Source organism: Hemicordylus capensis, chromosome 5, assembly GCF_027244095.1.
Source record: "Hemicordylus capensis ecotype Gifberg chromosome 5, rHemCap1.1.pri, whole genome shotgun sequence".
NCBI lineage: Eukaryota > Metazoa > Chordata > Lepidosauria > Squamata > Cordylidae > Hemicordylus > Hemicordylus capensis.
In genome coordinates this window covers 215238428-215258841 of record NC_069661.1, presented here as the reverse complement: position 1 = coordinate 215258841, position 20414 = coordinate 215238428, and the positions used below count along the sequence as shown (strand labels likewise).

The 20414-nt window shown below is 44.3% G+C and overlaps 1 protein-coding gene across 7 annotated transcripts in view; it reads left to right on the top strand.

Annotated features, from left to right (window-relative positions):
• The window catches only part of TNRC6B (trinucleotide repeat containing adaptor 6B), a 220677-nt gene that overhangs the window by 13743 nt on the left and 186520 nt on the right, over positions 1 to 20414 (top strand). For all 7 annotated transcript variants that reach the window (XM_053256273.1, XM_053256276.1, XM_053256272.1 and 4 more), the window contains exons 2-3: positions 4475 to 4547; positions 9370 to 9459. In XM_053256273.1, the coding sequence (XP_053112248.1) occupies positions 9415 to 9459 (45 nt within the window). In that variant the 5' untranslated portion in view covers positions 4475 to 4547; positions 9370 to 9414. The remainder of the gene's footprint in view (positions 1 to 4474; positions 4548 to 9369; positions 9460 to 20414) is intronic.

Below are 20414 nucleotides of genomic sequence, written 5' to 3'. Positions count from 1 at the left end.
GAAGGATGAGAGACATGAGACCAAACAATGCAGAATTGCTGAAGGCCGCTAATGAAGCATCCTGGTCTTCCATAATACCTCATCAGTGCCACAGGCTGATAGCATCCATGCCACGCCGCATTGAGGCAGTAATTGCTGCAAAAGGGGCCCAAACCAAGTACTGAATACATATGCATGCTTATACTTTTCAGAGGTCCGATATTGTTCTATTCTTCAATCCTTGTCTTCTTGGTTCCATGTAATATTCTAATTTTCTGAGATTGTGGATTTGGGGTTTTCATGAGCTGTACGCCATGATCATCACAATTCAGGCGCGTAACAATGATAGGGAAAGGGGAGACAGTTGTCTGGGGGCCCCATTGCCTGGAGGGGCACCCCAGGGGCACCTCATGTGACTCCCCATTGCCCCCTGCCCAGCCCCATAGCCTCTCAGCCACTTGCCCTCTTCGCCGTCTCTCCTGCTTGTTCTGCTGGCCCGCAATCGAAGCAGCAGGCAAGCTGCAAAGAGCTGCTTTTCTCCCGCCTCTCAGCTGATCGGCGGGTGGGCGGGGCTTCCACGGAGGCCTCCGTGAAGGCCGCAGTGAAGCCTGAACTCGAGTAGGGCCCAAGCAAGCCAGGAAGGAGGAGGCAGCCAGAGTGTTCTCTGCAGCAGAAGACCCCTTGCTGCCCTGCTTAACCCAGACCAGCATTTGCCAGGTAGAGTGTGAACTCCTTTTTGTGGTTACATTCCCCCCCCCTCCCCCATATATAGGGATCTGCTTGCCATAGGGCTTGGATATGGGGGTGGGGGGGAGGGACTGAGAAGTCTCTGAATATTTATTTTGAAACAGCTTGGGAAATTTGCTGACTTAAAAAAACCTATCTAAAAAGTCCTATAAGTGGCTTGTTTCATGGCAGAAAATTGCAAAAACTTCTGGAACAGTATTTTATTAATTTTATTTATTCATTTATAAATGCACTTATGTTCAAGTTGTTTTGCAACCCAGAAGGTCTGAGTGAGAACTGTGAAGCATGTGTGGTGCTTTTATTTTATTTTTCTTGTGTGTGAACTGCTCCCCAATAACTTGCAGGGACTTCAGGGTAAATCTGGCCAACATGTGAATGCAGCACCTCCATTCCAGAGGAGATGTGTCTTAAAGGGCTTTAAAAGTCTCCTGTGAAAAACCTCCTGCAATCAAACTTGACTGAATTTGTTCAGAATTCTGGGAAAACAAACATAGGTTCACCCTGCATGGTTGAAAGTCTCCTTTGCTAATCTGCAGCGAAGGGCCCATTTTAATAATTCATCTTTCTAGTGTGTTCTAGGCATTAAAAGTAATACAAATGTATAGTACTCAATGTATATCACTATATATTGTGATGTGTGTGTGTGTATTCAGTGAAATGTATTTGCAGGCAGCATACTTATTTTGGAATATCAGACTTAAATCCTTGGGGGCCTGGGGTGTGCGGAGGCCCTGGACTTTGGTGGGGGGGGGCATTTTAAAATCTTGTCTCTGGGCCCACTCCAACCTTGCTACGCCCCTGTCACAATTATAACAAATTAAGGCTTGACTTATCTCGCTTTGCATGTAATGCGTCTGTCTCATATATCAGTTTCACCTTTTAATTTGCATTACTGAAATTAATGGACTTTTGCACGATATTCTAATTTTCCGAGTTTCACCTGTATGTATGTATCTATCTGCAAGCACTTCGGGAGAGAGTTCTGTCTTGCATTCTGTGCATACAAATGATGCACTCTAAATATAAATAGATTTGTATATTTATGTACTCTCTCTCTCTCTCTCTGTGTGTGTGTGTGTGTGTGTGTGTGTGTGTGTGTGTAAACACTTCTATTCTGCCATTCAGTTGAAACAATTTCCTAAGGTAGTTCAGAATTATAACAGCTTAAAATCTGTGCAACAGTGCCCACGTAAAATAACCATAAAAATCAACAATAAAATCAGAAAAAATAGTAGTAAATATACACACATACAATACCATCTCACTAATTCAAGAGTATTTCAATTCATATTTGACTCCTGATTCAAACCTCTGCTTCTGGAGAAATAAACTGAAAGGTTTTCCTAGTTAATTAGCACCTAAAATGCTCCAAATCTCACTTATATTAATAAACTTTTGTGTACCTGGGCTTGGAACATAAAAATGTGAAAGTTGTGATTTGGTAAACAGTTCAGACTGATTATGCTTGTTCTGTGTGCTGTTGATGCTGCTTATCAAGTAATGCAGTACTTACTGATATAAGTGAAAGATATTTAGATTGGTTTATCTAGTTTTTCAGGTAGTTGAGGACAGGTGCCTGTTTTTTCTGAGGGTTGAAAGCAGAGATGCTCTAGCAGGGTCACATTTAAGCCCCTATAACGCCAGACAAAGAAATTGTGACATACTTGCGAGAAATGTAATGTCTCTTTTCTCTCCTCCTTCCCACCCCTCCATTCAGCACCTGTTAATAGGGTGTGTGCACAAACCACGGTTCAAGCACCAGTTCAGCACCATGGGGAGCAGGAGCTTTAACAAAGAGAACAGGTCTTGACCTGCTCTCCACCGCACCATGCAGCTTCCTGCTGGGGAGGCGCTGGGCCCAAGTATTCCTGTGCAGTGCCAGCATGCACATAGTGTCCACGTGTGTGGGAGCTATGTGTGGTCAGCAACACCATAATGACCACACAGGTGGTGCCCGTGCATGCGTGGGGGTACTTGGGCCAAGCACCACCCCAGCAGGAAGCTGCATGGGGTGGCAGAGGGCAGGTAAGGACCTGCTCTCCTCTTTCTTAAAGCTCCCCTCCCTGCGGTGCTGAACCGGTGCTCGAACCACGGTTTGTGCACACCCCTACCTGGTAAACCTTCTTCCAGTTTGTACCATCTTTTGGAAAAAGTTAGTTGAACTTTAACTTGTGGCCTTTACTTCTCTGTATAGGAACACGAAAACCAGACCACACATTTATTTATTTATTGAATTTATATACTGCCTAGTATAAAAATCTCTAGGTGGTTTATTATTACTGATACCTGCCCAAGGTATTGTATTATTCAAGAGAAAGAACAGAAGCAGAATTGGGAGTTAACTGTTTCTACAAGAATCATGATACTGTTGCCCCCCCACCATGCACATGGGTAGAGAAAAGAATTTGAAATAAGATGGTATGACTGCCTTAACATTTGGCCGTTTACTGTCAGAGTGAGTTTGGTTTGGTTGTCCTGTAATTTATAGTTACCCTCTGATAGCTTTGTCAGCAGTGCTGTTTGTTTTGTTGTATATTCTAGCATGTATCCTCAGTCAAGAAAATGCAGATTGTGTTTAATTCTAAAAATGCTTGTTTACATGTGTGGTGTTAACTGATGGACTGCATTTGATGTTCCAAAATAAGCTCTTAATACAAACATGTGTGGCAAAGAGTGGTATCAAGTCAGGTTGCCATGTCTTCATCCAGAGATGGAGAAGATTATGCTTTTTAAATCCTCCAATTCACTAGGCAGGAGTGCAGCCTTTTAACCTCCCCTCACCCATCCTCCTGCCCTACCTTCTGTATAACTTCATAGCAGGTATTTTTACTATGCTTTTTTCATAGTTATCCAAGTATTGTATGTTTCCAAGCTTTCCTCTATAATCACAAAGGCTGGAAACTATTATAAAAAATGAAAGTCCTTATTCTTTGATGTTGGTTTTTTTGATAGATTCCACACGTGCACTTTGGAACAAAAGTATAATTACAATTAATGCTGGTTTATATTTATAATATATTTATTTATATAATTTATGGGACAGAGTGGGATATGAGGTCAGAGCAGATTACAGCATTTTTTAATAGTTGTCTCTGAGGGACTCCCAAACAAAATAAATAAAAATGCTGTCCTAAGTGCGGTGGTGATGGTGATTCTTGAGTTCAGGAGAGAGGTAGATGTGTAACTATTGCTATATACAATGCAACTAATCAATTTGATCTTCAAATCTCTATTGAAGACTTTTCTTTTTCTCCAGGCTTTTGCCCTGTAGTTTACCTATTTGCTTTTTGTTACTTTTAAATTAGAATGTAATTTTTAATGTTGCCTTGCTTGCATGTTTTTGTGCACCACCCAGAGTCTTCGGAGTGGGCAATATAGAAAATGTTTCAAATAAATTATGCAAATCCATAAAATATTGTTGTAATGCAAAGTTTCTTTGGTCAGCAAGTGCAATCAAGTTACTGTTAACTTTATGTGAAAGTTTCCCGCAGTGTCTACCAGGTGAAAGGATACCTATTGACTGCCAAATAAATATAGAGGGGTGTGTGTGTGTGTGTGAGAGAGAGAGAGAGAGAGAGAGCGAGAGAGAGAGAGAGAGAGAGAGAAAGAGAACTAGCATTGCCTTGCTTTTGGAGAGGTTCCTTTTCAAGGTTTGCCTAGTTTCAAAGTGGGATTCTTTCCTCACTCGAAGGCATTTTTGAATAGTAATAAATGTTTTCTCTCCCCCCCCCCTTTTTTTTTTTTACAGTGGCTTGACTTTTGCACTGAATGTAGCCAAGACGGATTCTTTTGGGCTTCAGTAGCCCTGAAAAGCTGTCAAGGTAACTCATTTAAAGTACAAATGTGCTACTAAATACAGAGTAGATGGCCAAAGAGGGTAGAGAAGATAAACCTGTACTGGCATGTATTATTATTATTATTATTATTATTATTATTATTATTATTATTATTATTATTTTACATTTATATCCCACTCCTTCTCCAAGGAGCCCAGAGCGGTGTGCTACATACCCTGTTTCCCCGAAAGTAAGACCTACCCCGAAAGTAAGACCTAGCAGTAATTTCTGATGTACCGCTAATTGCCCTAGTGCATTTTTTGGGGCTAAAATTAATATAAGACACTGTCTTATTTTCGGGGAAACACGGTACTTGAGTTTCTCTTTCACAACAACCCTGTGAAGTAGGTTAGGCTGAGAGAGAAGTGACTGGCCCAGAGTCACCCAGCTAGTTTCATGGCTGAATGGGGATTTGAACTCAGGTCTCCTTGGTCCTAGTCTAGCACTCTTAACCACTATACCACGCTGGCTCTCCATTTGACTGCTACTGAATTGTAGCAGTCATGATGCAATCAGGAATATGGAGAAAAGTGATTAATTTCTATATTTAACATTGTATAAATTTACTGAGGGTGCTATCTCTGTTCTCCATATTTCAAGAAGAGCTGCACAGAATGTCTCATGGAAATACTTTGTTATGCTGTCAAATCTTGTGATGTTTTGGATATGCAGTACAAGTATTGCCTAAGCTTTATTCAGATAATTCTGTCAGTTTTAATATAAAACATTTTATAAGCCTTTGCATACAAAGATATAGTAGTTCACACTTCTAATGATCTTGCTAGTCAACAGAAAAGGCCTAGTTACAACATCAGTGGTGGTGGAGAGAATTGTATACATATATGTTGGTTCCTACAACGGGGATGAGTTTTCCATCTTCTACAGCTCCATGGTATTGTAGAAACTAGCGTTTTTGACACTTTGTGTCCAGTGTTGCCTATAGTAATAGTGAAAGGGGAAGGGAAGGATAGATTGCCTTCACTTCACTTTGTTCCTCCTCCCAGCCCACCAAAAAGAATGTTGTGCCTTTCATGTACTGTGGCAGGTGCCTTAAACATCTGCAGAGTACAGCCATTTTTGCAAAACCTCCCTCCAAATTTCAGTACACTGTTCATTTCTTTATAAATTACCTAACATTGACATCTCCAGGCAGTTTACATTCAGTTAAAAAAAAACACCACCCAACAATAAAAACAATTTTTTTAAAAAAAATAAAAGCCTGATAAAACAGCTATCTTAAAAGCCTTCTTGAAGGCAGCCAGATATTGGGAAGCTCTTCTGACAGGTAGCATGTTCCAAAGTCCTGGGGCAGTTATAGAGAAGACTGAGACTGAACATAGGTCCCATGCCGCACAAATGCCAGCCTGTAGCAGCTCCTTCTTTTCCTGTTATAGTCTCAATTCTACCCTTCTCTGCTCTGTTACTTTCTACAGCTCAGATCTTTCCTGAGTTAAAATTTTCAGTCTCTTGTCTTTCTCTCTCTCCCTCAACCCTGGCAAGTGGACTTCAGGAACAAGTTGTTCTAGTAAGAACTAATCTACCTACTTTCCTTTCACTATCCCTACAACTGGGCTAAATTTGGTCCAAATTGGTTAGGCAGTTCATAAGTTAGCCTACTTGTGCCTCCGATGTTCATGCATCTGCCGTCTTGATATGGGGTGGATAACATCATCACAAACTCTGCATTTACGGTATCCCTACAACTGTACCAAATTTGATCCAAATCAGTTCCCACTTGTACCTCAAATGTTCATGTGTCCACCATCCTGAATCGGGGTGGATGACATCACAAACTATGCCCCTAAGGCATCCCAATGTGTCCCTACAGCTGTTGCAAATTTGGTTCAAATTGGTTAGGCGGTTCACAAGTTAGCCCACTTGGGCCTCAAATGTTTGTGTCCGCCATCTTGAAATCGGGTGGATGACATCACAAACTACACTGTTATGTCCCTGTCCCTGTCCCCAATTCGGTTCATATTGGTCCAGGCATTGTGAAGTTGATGGGGGGGCGGGGACACAGACACACACACGTATACGGAATGCCAGGTGATCTCCTAAGCCTACTGGAAAGTAGGCTAAAAATTATGCACATTCCATAGCAAGTAAATCTTTCTATGTATGGTGCAAAACGCATTGAAATATCTTTATTCTGCTCAGTAAACCATACTACAGGATCTGGAAGTGCTTGTGCTCATACAGTAGGAACACAAAAATTACTTGTCAGGGACTAACTGTTCATGCAACAAGAAGAATTTAAATAACTGTTCTACTTTGTTTCAGTTGATGGGGTAGCATACTTCTTGCTCTACTAGAGAGTTGCATTTGCTCATGAAAAAGTTGCGCTTTTCAAGGTGCTGCTTTGTATTACAGTTATGGCAGGCTTTTCAGGACAAATAACTTTGTATTCCTAGACTCAAAGATAAAAGCAGAGCTCAGTGCTCATTCTCATACATATTGTGGCCTTTCTTAGGAGTCTGCTTAATGAATGATTAAACAGAATAATAGGTTATGATTGTTTAACTTGGTGCTATAACAGTTCTATCTGGGGATATTTTTCTTAGCTTTTCTTGGTCTGAAAGAGCCTATGGGGGTATGCAGCAGTGGGTGTCGGTTTAACTACCAGCCCTGCCTCAGGGTCTGTCCACCAGCCCTAAAATCCCTTGATACAGATATATACATTTGCATAACAGCACTGTTCTGTCTTGTCTCCACCTTCTTCCTTTGCTAGTAAGGCACTTGTGTCCTCTAATGGGTATCCTAATTGCAACTGGAATCTCTCATGCTGGATGAAATGGTCATTCATTCAATCAATCAATCAATGTATATACCCTCCTTTCTAAAATGGCCCAAGGTGGTTTACATGTAAATCAAAAACACATAATAAAGCAATTAATTTTTTAAAAACCAAATTAAAACTCATTAAAATTAAAACTAAATATCATTAAAAGCCAGGCTTAAAAATGGATCTTTAAGGCTCTCCTAAAGGCCTCCAAGGGATATAATCCTCTTATATCTACGGGGAGTGTGTTCCCTAACCTAGAGGGTGGCAGTTTAGAAGGCCTGATCCCAGGTCGCCACCAGATGAACTTGTGGCACTCGAAGACCAGATCTTCCTGATTTATCTTTATGAGTGGTGGGGAATCTTGTAAAGAGAGGCAGGTAATCTAGACCTAAACCATTCAAGGCTTTAAAGGCAGTTTGTACTTTGTCTGGAAACATTGGCAGCCAGTGCAGCTGTTTAAGAATAGGCATAATGTGGTCTCCTGGGGTATCCCAGAGACCAATCTGGCTGCCGCATTTTGGACTAACTGAAGTTTACAAACTATGTACAAAGGCAGCCCTACATAGAGCATATTGCAGTAGTCTAACCTGGAAGTTACTAGGTGGTGTACCACTGTTTTCAGTTCATTCTCCTCAAGGAATGAGCGGAGTTGTCGAATCAGTCACAGCTGGTAAAAAATTCTCTGGGCCACAGCCTCAACCTGAGACACCAGGGTGAGACCCAGGCCGAAGAGCACTCCCAAGCTACAAACCTGTTCTTTCTGGAGTAGTGTAACTTTGTTCAGAACAAGAAGTTCTATCCTGTCTTGCAGGTTATGACCCCCCCCCCCCAAATGATCACCTATGCTTGGATTCTGCTTCAGTTTATTATCCCTCATCCACCCCATTACTGTCTATAGGCAGGCATTTAAAGGGCTAATGCCGTTTCCTGATATCGATGACAAGGAGAAATAGATCTGCGTGTCATCAGCATATTGATAACACCCAGCACCAAATTCCCTGATGACCCCACCCAGAGGTTTCATGTAGTTGTCAAAAAGCATTGGTGACAGAATGGAGCCCTGAGGGACTCCATATAGTAGCTCCCATTTCAAAGAGCAACTGCTACCAAGCACCATCATCTGAAATCTACCCGAGATATAGGAGCAGAACCACTGTAAAGCAGTGCTTCCTCTCCCCAAATTCCTCAGGCGATCCGTAAGGATATCATGTTTGCTGGTATCGAAAGCCACTGAGAAACCAGTAGAGATCTAAAAGAACCAGTAGAGTCTCGATAATAAGTCTTCTCCAAGACTGCTTGGAGGAATGCCACCCTCTCAATCATCTTACCCAACCATGGGAAGTTGGAGACTGTCTTATAATTATCCATCACCAGGGGATCCAGAGCAGGCTTCTTAAGAATATATCTAACCATTGTCTCCTTCTGACAGGGTGGCCTAGTGCCCTCCCTCAGTGAAATATTGATATCAACTAGGCTTGCTCCAACAACCTCCCCGAAAGATCAAATCAGCCATGTTGGGCAAGGATCCAAAGAAGAGGTGGTAGGCCATACTGGTCCAAGCAGCAATCCTTGGGAGTCACAAACTGAAGCTGATCCAATCTAATCTTGTAAGAGGGGTTGCTGGACACCTCCCTAACTGACCCTGCAGAAATATTAGAGTCCAGATCAGCCCAAATGTAAGATATTTTATCTGCAAATAACTCATTAATGCTTCACTGTGAGACATTGTTTCCAGAAACAGATTTGAAACAGAAGGGACTTGAGTTGAACCCCTAACAATCTGGAACAGTTCTACTGGGCGAGAACTTGCAGAAAACAGAATAAAATTGCTTCCTTGCTGCACGTATTGTCACAGCATAGGCCTTCAAATGCAGTGTCTTACTGAATCTTTGCTTCAGTTGTCTACATAAACTCTACCTTTTATGGGTCAAGAGTTCTAGTATTTACAGTGTGCAATATGACATATAAAGCTCAGATTTCAGCCTAATTTTTTCAATGTGTTCACCTTCCCCTTGTTTCTTTTAGGCAGAATTTCGTATTTCAGCAGAGTTTTGCACAGATTCTGTTCCCATGCAAACTGATGAGGGAGAAATTTTGGAGGAAGACAATTCCAAGGTCAGTGAGATATCAGAGTTTATCCTAGTCTAATCCTGTTGTTTCACAACCCAAATACAATATTGAAATTATTGTGTGTCACCAAATACAATTTCTTGCACTGATAGAAAATAAGATGAAACTTTTACAAGACAGTCCATTTTCGGTCCTATGCTAATATTAAGACTGAAAGATATAGTGAATAATGGAAGAATGCTGCTTTCACTAGGATATTTATATCATGGAGACATTTGCTCATGAGTGTTGCAGTGATTTCTGATCAATGTATATGTTAAATCACTTGTTAAATAAGATTGTAAATAGCCATTTACCTTGTTACATAAGAATGTTTTAACTCCGGGCGAATGGGCAAGAAAGCTTTTGAAAATTGGAGGAGTTATTTTCTTAAATCTGATATAAATGATGTAGGTGTGTGAGAATAGATAAGCTAGTAACTTTTATGTCTTTGTCTTTTGTGGCTTTCAAGGCTGACTTAACTTGTTTAGATAAATCAACCTAATGAGAAGTGCATGACTATTGGCAAATGGCTATATGAAACTGCTGCATAACTTAACAGTAGGGTAGGTTATAATCACCATAAATTGGTATTTGTAAATTCTCATATCTACATCAGGCAAAAATTGACAAGGTTAACTGTTTGAATATAATAGAATTGCATTATGTTTAGATGAGTTCAAAATAGTTCAGGAAGCTTTAGCCAGAGATGTAGATGTTCCATATAGCAAATTACTTTTGAAGTTCTGGACAGGTTTTTTTAAAAATTGCATTCTACAGTTTCATTCTTTGCAGTTTCTAAAACTAGTTCATACTAGTGTAGCCACTACTATTTAATTGGCAACCCTAGTCTGTTTTCTTGAAAAAGCAGCAGAGTAGATCTGTGTTCTGACTGAACCTTGAACTTTTTAAGGCCAGAGATTGCCGATTAGTCCGCCGATACAATAGCAAAGCATGATCCTTAACAGCAAATCACCAAATTCTTCTTTGAAAATAATTTTACAGGGGTGTATTGCCACTTGCTCTGCTCAACTGTGCTTCTCCTCTGCTGGTTGGTTTTTCTGACCTTTTGAATGCAATGCTATGTAATAGTGGATGCATTAAGGCCAGAAGGGGGTGGGCACTGCATACGTTTTTGAGGAAATTAAAGGAAGAAGCCCGTGAGCTGCAAGTGCAGCTGTCAATAGTGCTGCATTTCCCCAGTGTGAAAAACATGGTGCTGTACTATATTGGATGTAATATAGGCATGTACAATTTGTTTATGGTGTTCTCTCTGCCTCAGTGCGTGTGGGGCCCAGCCTCAGTTGCTTGCCTGGGGACAACTTTTTCCCCTGGCTGGAGCTCATCAGTGTGGGATGATCTAGTGAGCATGCTCAAGACAGGCCGGAAATTCAGTTACTGCACTTCCCTTGCCAGAGGGTGCCAACCCCCAGTTCTCGTCTTGTCTGCTCAAGGCTTGCACGCTTGGAGTTTGGCTCTGCAGGATTTTGGCTTAGGCTATATTTCTGCTTTCCCCCGCTGCTTCTCTGTTGTGTGCAAAGGTGGGAAGGATTCTGCCTTAGGCTTTTTGTTTCTCTTAGTACCAAATCTTGTTTCCAAAACTACTTTTTTCATTCTTATTTGGCACTTTCATTTTTGCTGGGTTTGGGGGCAGTTGCGCCCTTACCGAGCGCATTTTTTCCTTACTATGGATACCGCTCATACTGAAGAGCTACTTAAGGGCTCCCTCTCCGAAGGGTCTATGGTGTGAGCAGGCTCCAGAGGCGCAACAAGCTATAGCCGGCACTTTGGCGAATCCTGGGTCAGCCTTCCCCGCTTCAGCAGCGGCCTCAATTGCGGCAGCTCTATCTTCCCCGTGTAAGTCACTTAAGCGCAGCAGACATTCCAGAGAGGGGAACGGAGGCAAGGCTAAGAAAGCCAAACGGCTCTCTGAATCAGTTTGCCTCAGCGAACGACTGCTCATTCAGGTGGTATGTAAACGTTCAAAGGCCCGTTCTAAAGGAAGTAAAAGGGGGAAGGACGATCAAGCATCTGTAAGCATGCTTACACCTCCCCCGTGGTTGTGGTGGAAGGCCCAGCTGGTACACCTGCGCTCCCCCCCCCCCCCCGAGAGGCTTGCACGTTCTGGAGAGTCAGAGGACTGTGAGGCTTGGGGAGATGCTCTTCCTACGGGCGCAGTACCATCACCTCTCCCTTTTGGGGCTGGGAGGCGCACAGGTAATCCACCCCCTCCACCTCCTCTGGGGCACAATCCCCCGCAGTTCCCTTCAGATGTAGTGCTTTTGCTGAAGGATTTCTTTACCAGGGAGTACCTGCCATTAATTTCCCTGCCGTCTGTGACTCAGCTGGTGATTCCGTTTCAGCCCCCCTCCCCCTCCATGGGGCTCCGGTTCATGCTGATAGGGCCCCCTCCTCATCTTCCCCAGTGTCCAGCCCTGGCAGGGAAGCCATACCGCTGTTGGAACGTAGGTGCTTAATTCTGAAATCACCTACTCTCAGGTGCAAACGGTGCCTCCTCAGGCCCCCTTTTGATTCTGATGTGCCCCAGAGGCCTCCCAAGGAACCACAGTTGCCTCAGACTCGCCCTCTCGTGGCCCCCACTGGGCCTAGCTTGCCTTCAATTTGTCCCCCACCCCCACTCAGATTGATTCTGTTCTCCCTAATCTAGCCCGCTTTAACCAGCTCTCTTTGGGCTCTGAATGGGAGTCTCATGTTCCGTTGCGTAAGGACTCGGATAGAGAGGAGGGTGAACTCCCTGAGGAAGAATCTACCCCGGTAGCTCCTATCTCGGCACGGCTGTTTAATTCTGCTGAATTTGATGTTTTATTGTCCAAAGCTAAGAGAGCTATTAAGGACGTTGCCCCTGCAGATGTGGCCCCCACATCCAAGTTGGACCAGGAGGTTTTCCCTTCCTCTACAGGCCCTTCCACTGCTGTGCCTTTCCCTGCTCTGTTTAAACAAGTTATGCTGGCTGAATGGCAGAACCCTGCATCTTCTAGAACTATTGTTTCTTATCCTAGGAAACATACTCTCATTCCCGAGGTCTCCAACTTGTTAGCCACCCCCCGCGTGGACCCTCCTGTGGCCCAAATGGTCTTGGGTATCCTCCTGAATATTGAAGGTCAGGAGCAGCTTCGCTCCACAGAGGATAAAAAATGTGATGCTCTTTTTTAAAAGGCAGATGAGGCTTTTGCCACTGTAATTAAGGCAGCTACTGCTAATTCCATCTTTGTTAGGGCAACTATTCTATGGGCAAAACAGTTGGCTCTGCTGGTCCCCGTCCCCCCCCCCCAGGTAATTCTCAATTGGGACAGGTCATCAACAAGATGGCCAAGGTGGCTGCCTTCATGGCGGACTCTAGTCTTGATTGTGTGCAGCAGGCGTCTAGGGCATTGTCCTTGGGTGGTCCTGCGTAGGTTCCTTTGGCTCAAAGGGTGGCAGGTGGACTCTAAGTAAAAACTCGTGCTCACAGCCTCCCCCTGTTCTGGTGCTAACCTCTTTGGTCCCTCCCTTGATCTGGTTTTGCTGGGAGACCAAGGATAAGAAGAATACAAAGTGTTGGTTATAACCTATAAAGCTGTAAACAGCTTAGGCCCACAGTATTTAAGAGAGCTACTTCTTCTGCACGATCCCCATTGTCCATTGCGTTCGTCAGGGGAGGCCCATCTGTGGCTACCTTCAATTCGTTTGGTGGCCCCTCAGGGACAGGCCTTCTCAGTTGTTGCTCCGAGACTTTGGAATACGCTTCCCGTTGACATAAGACTCTCCCCATCTCTAATGGTTTTTAAAGATCTTTGAAGACTCATCTTTTTAACCAGGCCTTTTAACTTTTGTCATTTAAATATTGTAAACTGATTTTGTTGTAAGCAGCTTTTGGAGTTTTAATTGATTTTAATGTTTTATTTATTTGTATTGTTTTATAGTTGTGAACTATAACCCCTGCTAACTGGGCAAAGAGGAACCTTTTACTGTGGTGATTCTCTTTATTTAGCAGGGGGAGAGTAACTGGCCCTATCCACCCCCAGCACAGTACTTCCGGTGACTGTTGCTGGTGTCTATCTTATGTTTTGTTTTAGAATGTGAGCCCTTTGAGGACAGGGAGCCATCTTATTTATTTATTATTTCTCTGTGTAAAGCGCCCTGAGCTATTTTTGGAAGGGCGGTATAGAAATAAAAATAACAACAACAACCCCGAGACTCTGGTTTGGGGCGGTATATAAATGTATTAAATAAATAATAATAAGAAGGCAATGCCTTCCACTAGGAGGGATTACTGTAAGGGCTTCAGCTACTCATCAGGTTCCTTTCAAGGACAAAGGCAATTTCAGCCCCAACCTTCCTTTCATTATGGGGAATCCAGGCAGACCTCCTTCAGGGGCATGGGTGGATACCAGTGGCGAGCACACGGCAGAGGTTCCTTTAGGTCTCAGGGCAACCGAGTATCTGGATCTGCCCCTCGGTTTAACAAGAGGCAATGACTATCAGCCTATGGGGGCAGGCTTCAACAGTTTGCCCTCATGTGGCTGTCCACTACCCAGGATCAACGGGTTTTGGACACAGTAACCAAGGGTTACTCTCTGGATCTGTCTCTTCTGCCTCACAATTCCTTTTTTGTTACCCCCCGCTCATGACAGTCGAAGTAGCATCTTCTGATGACAGAGGTGATTCTACATCTTCAGCAGATTCAGGCAATTGAGCCCATACCTTGGACCTCAAGATGTTCCAGCATCGCTTCTATTCCCTGTCCCAAGAAAGACAGCTCCTGGAGAGTGGTGCTGAACCTCAGACATCTCAGCCGCTTCATCAGGAAGCAGAAGTTTCAGATGGAGTCTCTACGATCCATCAAACAGGTGGTGCTTCTCAACGACTTCTTGGCCTCATTAGATCTCTCTGAGGCCTATCTCCATGTCCCCATCCGTTCTGAGCACAGAAGGTTTCTTCGTTTTTGTTACAACCAACATTTTCAATACAAGGCCCTCCCATTTGGTCTGGCGTCAATCCCACGGGTTTTCACAAAGATCATGGTGGACCTCACTGCACATCTTTGCCTGCAGGGGGTGTGTATTCATTCATATTTAGACAATTTTCTTTTCAGGGCTTTGTCATTCCAGATTGCCCAGAGGCATGTCCATCTCATGCTGCAATGCTTGAGTGACCATGGCTTTATCATGAATTGAGACATGAGCCACCTTCACCCCTCCCAGACTCTGCAACATCTGGGTGCAATCTTCCATACTGCTCCTGCCTTGGTGTCTCTGCCCCCAGAAAGGAAAAAGAGGATTGCAGACACGCTCTCTCTGCTGCTTCACGCAGACTCCGCGGACCTGATGTTGTTAAGCCCAGGCCCTGGGTCTGATGGTGACCACCATGGATTGCATTCCCTGGGCCAGGTGGCATTCTCAGCCCCTGCAATGGCTTCTCCATCCCTTCCAAGACGACATCATGGTGGTAGCTCACCGGTCGGTCCCTCTAACACCCCAGGTCAAGCGCTCCTTCCTCTGGTGGCTCTCTGGCCCTGGACTGGGGCCTGCCATTCACGGAGCCCCAGCGAGTATTGATGACAATGGATGCCAGCCTATCCGGCTGGGTTGCAGTCTGCAAGAATCACCTGGCACAGGGGGTGTGGACTCCCTCGGAGAAAAGATGGAACACCAACCACCTAGAGCTCAGGGCAATCAGGCTGTCACTTCTTCACTTTCAGGAGGTGGTTTGGAGCAGGCATGTCCTAATTTGGACAGACAACACCACTGCCAAAGCCCACACCAATCGTCAAAGGGGTACTCGCACCAAAGGATTGATGAAGGAATCTGATCTCCTGTTTGCCTGGGCTGAACTTCACCTTCTCTCAGTCACCGCGGAGCATCTCAGTGGAGAGAACAACACTCGGGTGGATTGGAGGTTGCACTCACAGGTGTTTCATCAGATCACCAAACGTTTGGGCAGCCCCCTTGTGGATCTGTTTGTCTCTCAGGACAACGCTCAGGTTCCAAGGTTCCTATTGAAGTTCAAGTCACGCCAGGCGGAGGGCATAGATGCCCTCTCGGTTTCCTGGCCGCTGGGCTTGCTGTACGCCCCCCCCCGCCAATCCCGATCATTGCCAAGGTCGTGCGGAAACTGCAACTGGAACAAGCAGAGCTTATCTTCATCGTCCCGCCCTGACCCCTGTGGTTTGCCGACCTGGCCAACCTGTCCGTCACGCCCCCATGGCATCTTCCTCTGAATCCAGACCACCTATCGCAGGGACCCATTTTCCAAACGGATCCAGGCTGGCTCCAACCTTGTGTGTGGAAGCTGAATGCCACAAACTGAGCAGTAAGGGCTACTCGCCTCGGGTCCTTGAAACCATTTTGGCTTCCCGCCACCCGTCTATACAGAATTTATCAGACATCCTGGGCGGCATTCCCGTTGGGCCCATAGGAAAGGTGTTCGACCCCTGGTGGCTGGGGTTCCGGAAGTTCTTAGCTTCCTCCAGGCTGATTTGGACCTGCATCTAAAGCCCTCAACATTGAGGAGACAGGTCTTGGCTCTAGCCTCAATTTTGGATATCTCTGACCCAGGTACACAGTCTTTGCACCCCCATATCGCCCGCTTCCTTAGGAGTGCAACTAATCTGGCTCCTCCTCCAGTGCTTCACTTCCCGACTTGGAACCTCAATCCGGTGTTGAATGCACTCACAGTGCCCCCCTTTGAACCGTTGCACTCGATTCCTCTGAAAGTATTATCGTACAAGACTCTGTTCCTTGTCGCTGTCACATCAGCATGGAGGGTGTCAGAGTTGGGGGCCCTGTCCACTCATAAAGACGCCTGCATTTTTCAACCCGAGGCGGTCATCCACCTTTTAACTTAAAGTTTGTACAATGTTTCATCCTTCCCAGGACGTCGTTTCGCTCTCATTCGGCCAACAACCCAGCCATCTGAGAGAACGCTTTTGGCACAAGTTGGATGTCCAACGCACCTTACGTTCTGTGTCTGCCATACCAAGGAGATTAGAAAATCTGATGCCCTGTTTGTCTCATTCTCCTCTCACAATTTGGGGTGGAAGGCCTTGACGCCGTCCGTAGTGGCCTGGATTAGGGCCTGTATCCGTCTGGCCCATGAGTCCCAGAGTCTGACCCCGCCTGTGGGCATCATGGCCCATTCCACCCATAGCGCAGCTACTTCTGCCACCTTCACTACACATATTCCCTTGGAGGAGATCTGTAAGGCGGCCACATGGACTTCTACTACTCCCTTCATCCAACACTATAAGGTTCTGATCTTCGCTGTAGCTCAGGTGACCTTTGGTCATTGGGTACTGCAGCAGGTAGTCTGACACCCTCTCCCCACCCCGCCTCCCCGCCCCCATGGTGAGGGTTATCGCTTGGGCATGTCCCATACTGATGAGCTCCAGCCAGGGGGAAAAGGAACATTGGTTCTTACCTGTGAAGGGTCCTTTTCCCCTGTAGAAGGAGCTCATCATGCCCTCCCTGGATGTCTTTTTCTCTATTATGTTGTGCGGAGTGTACATAGTTGAGGGTCAGGTCGTTTTTGGGTGGTGGCAGTTTTTCAGGTTTTTTAGCTGCCCTTCCTCCTTTTTCTTTTCTGGCCTTCTCCTGAACTGTTTATTGATCCTTTTCCTACTACTGTTCCTCTATTGCTGTTCTGATGGTTTTTCTTTTAAGTTATATGTTTCGCAGCAGAGCCTCTCCTGTGACTATCTTGCCCTTCGCATCAGTCTTGGAACTGGGGGTTGGTGCCCTTTGGCAAGGGAAGTGCAGTACTTGAATTTCCGGCCTGTCTTGAGCATGCTCACTTAATCATCCCATACTGATGAGCTCCAGCTACGGGAAAAATGACCCTTCACAGGTAAGAACCAATGTTCCTTCTCCTTACCCTGAGTGAGTGGCAAACTGCTTGTCTGAGTTAATTATTAGAGAGTGATGACACTGAACATGTGAAGCAGTATTCCCTCTAATTTTTTTCGTCTGTGCGCAGAATGAGTTTTGTTCTGGGCGGCAGTATCAAGACAATGTGCGTGTGTATGTCCTTTCAGAATGGAGTTTTCTTGCATCTCACTGAGCAGACATTTTAAAACTTGTGAGCGTGTGCATGTGCACATGCCTTAGAGGGAACACTAATGTGAAGCTGCCTTAATACTGTCCACTTGCCCATCTGGGCCAGTACAAGGGGTATGCATGGAACCGGTTTCTGCTGTTCAGTTTGAATTTGAAGTGGTTCATGAACCGGTTTGATCAAACTGCCTAGTCCAGTTAGTTCATTGAATCGGTTCGCCCATAGTGAATAATGGGGACTCAAACCAGCCCTTTATTCTCCATGGGTTGCGCCTAAGGACACCAAAGCTTGTTGGGCGTTAGGGCATGATAGGTTCTAACTACCACCCAACCCGCAAAACCATAATCAGGTGATTTTAAGGGGATTTTTGAATTTTTTTTATGGGTCAGTAGGTCAGCCTTAAGTGAGTTGACCTACTGACCCAGGAAAAAAAAATCTTTAAAATTGCCTGATTTTGGGGTGGGGTGGGGTGGGTTGGATGGTAGTGGGGCACTTATAATGCCCCACTGCCCAACACACTTTGGTGTCCCTAGGCACAACCCATGGGGAATAGTGAGGTGATTCGAGTCTCCATTATACCCTGTGAACGAAACAGTGCGCACTGCCACACGTGAAACATGCACACACCACAGTTAAAAGGGGAGGGGGGATATCTCTCCCAGCACAGAACACGGCACAAAACACAATCCAAAAAAGCATCACTGACCCAGATTCTGCCAGCCACAGTGCCAGGTGCCCATGCTGCATCCATGGCACAAGTTGCTCTCTCACACACTGACACACAATTATGTCTGCAATGACTCCATTTTGCTGTAGCAGCAGCACCCTTTGCAAGCATAGCCATAAACTGAGCTGAACTAGAACCACCCCCTCTTCAGCCACATTTTGACTGAGTGAGTATACCTTGCAAAGCAGAATGCAGACAGAGCAGACCACCAGAGCAATGAGTGGAGCACAAGTTAGTTAGTCTCAAGGACAGACTTGGAGTTTTTCACAGCAATCACCAAGAAAATATTACACACACTATAGAGGGCTGAGCTCCACTATCAATTTCTCGCCACAACACCTTCTCACAGACAACTACTCAACCAAGTACCAAGGAAAGAAGGCAACCAAGTTCTTTCTCTGTCCCTCTGAGATCCAGCAAAACTAGATAGTCAGTTATCAGTCATAGCAGCGGCAGCAGCAATAGCACAGCAAGCATAATAAGCATTTTAACAGTCGTGAGAAAAAGAACACCATATAGTTAGTTGATAAGTTATCTGTCTTCTCTTCATGTCTGGGATATTTTATTTATTTGTTCGATTTATTTATTTATTATTTATTTGTTGATATGTTGGCTTTGGATTGACTGTGCCCTGGCTGTGCTGACAGCCTGTCGTGCTTACATATCAGGGCACCAGTCCACACTTATCATGGGTCAAGGTTTGGAGGGTGGGGTGTGTGTGTGTGTGTGCTTGGGGGAAAAGGTTAATGGTAAAACACAAAAAATCAAGCCTGCCTTCTTTACCATAGTCTCCAGTTTGTGCTGGGCCTCAGGGCACCAGTCCATCATCATCCCGGGTCTGGCGGGAGCATGCATGTGTGTCAGCAGCATTAATGGGCAGACTGTGACACATCTGGTCTTGAATCTTCTTGGATGATTCACTTTGTTCTTCTCTCTTGTCCATGGCATGAAAATGTTGTATTTTTGTTAACTGATCCTTCACAGAGTAAAAATAGGGGAACAACTTCTTTTTTGTTAATTGATAATGCATTTTAGCTGTTAGTGCTATATAAAGGAAAAGGGCCAAGGATAAAAACCAATATCTAAAGATAACGAGCATGGAAGACAGGAAGCTGCTTTGCTTAACCATTCAGTTAATATTCAAAAGTTGACCAAAACCAAAAGGTATTCTTGTATATTATTAAGGTAATGCAAAAACTATATTTTATCTTCTCCACTTCAGTGAATTAAACCTCTAGTCTACACTGCTATGAGCAAAGTTTTTAAATTAAAGACAGTTACTAAAACCTCTCTTGATGCTTTCTTTGTACTGCAAAACTATTTTCTCTTTTTCCAGCCCATACTTCTTTCTACCTTCCTCATTTCACCATTTTCTAAAAGAAAAAGTGAGATCCGCAAAAGAAATGTGTGATCAACATATATAAAGTGCGAAGGATTATTTAGCACTGGTGTTCAGTTTGTATCTGTTAATCTTAGATTGCTCTTGTCAAGTTCTTTGATACTGGTCAAGGGACTCGGTTCGTGTTTCTGCTGTGTTCAATTTTACCTTTGGTATTAAAATATTGAGACGTCACATTCCCAGTTGTAAAATTTTCGTTTTAGTCAAGGTGCAAAAATTGATTATTCCCATTGGCAGTGGCTCCTCCTGGTGTGAAGCCATTCGCACCGTCAGCTGCCACCCACTCTTATTTCCTTAGTGCATTGCAGTCAGCAAACACTCGCTGTAGGACGTTCGGATGCAGTTCTATATATGATTTTTCACAAGCAAGAACTTGAGGGAGGAAACTGGAATGTATACTAGCTGGGGGAAGGATGCAGCTCTGAGTCTTGGGCAAAAACAGGCAACCAGTGGTTTGCTATTGAATGAATGAGCCAAGCTAATCCTGTGCTTCCACACATTATTCTTACCTATAGTATGATTACTAATCAGTTGCCACAGTTCATACTTATGGTATGAATAAATGGAAATAGTAATCTTCACATTTTAGACTGCTTTACTTTCTGGTGCTCAAAGCAACTTCCCTGGGGTGGGGGGGTGTTAAAAATGGAGTCTCAATTATTTTTATTTTATTTTATTTTACATATTTCTATACCACCCAAAACTTATGTCTCTGGGCAGTTCACAACAGATAGAAACCAGCATTAAAACATTAGTTAAAACAAAAACAAAAAGTTAAAAATA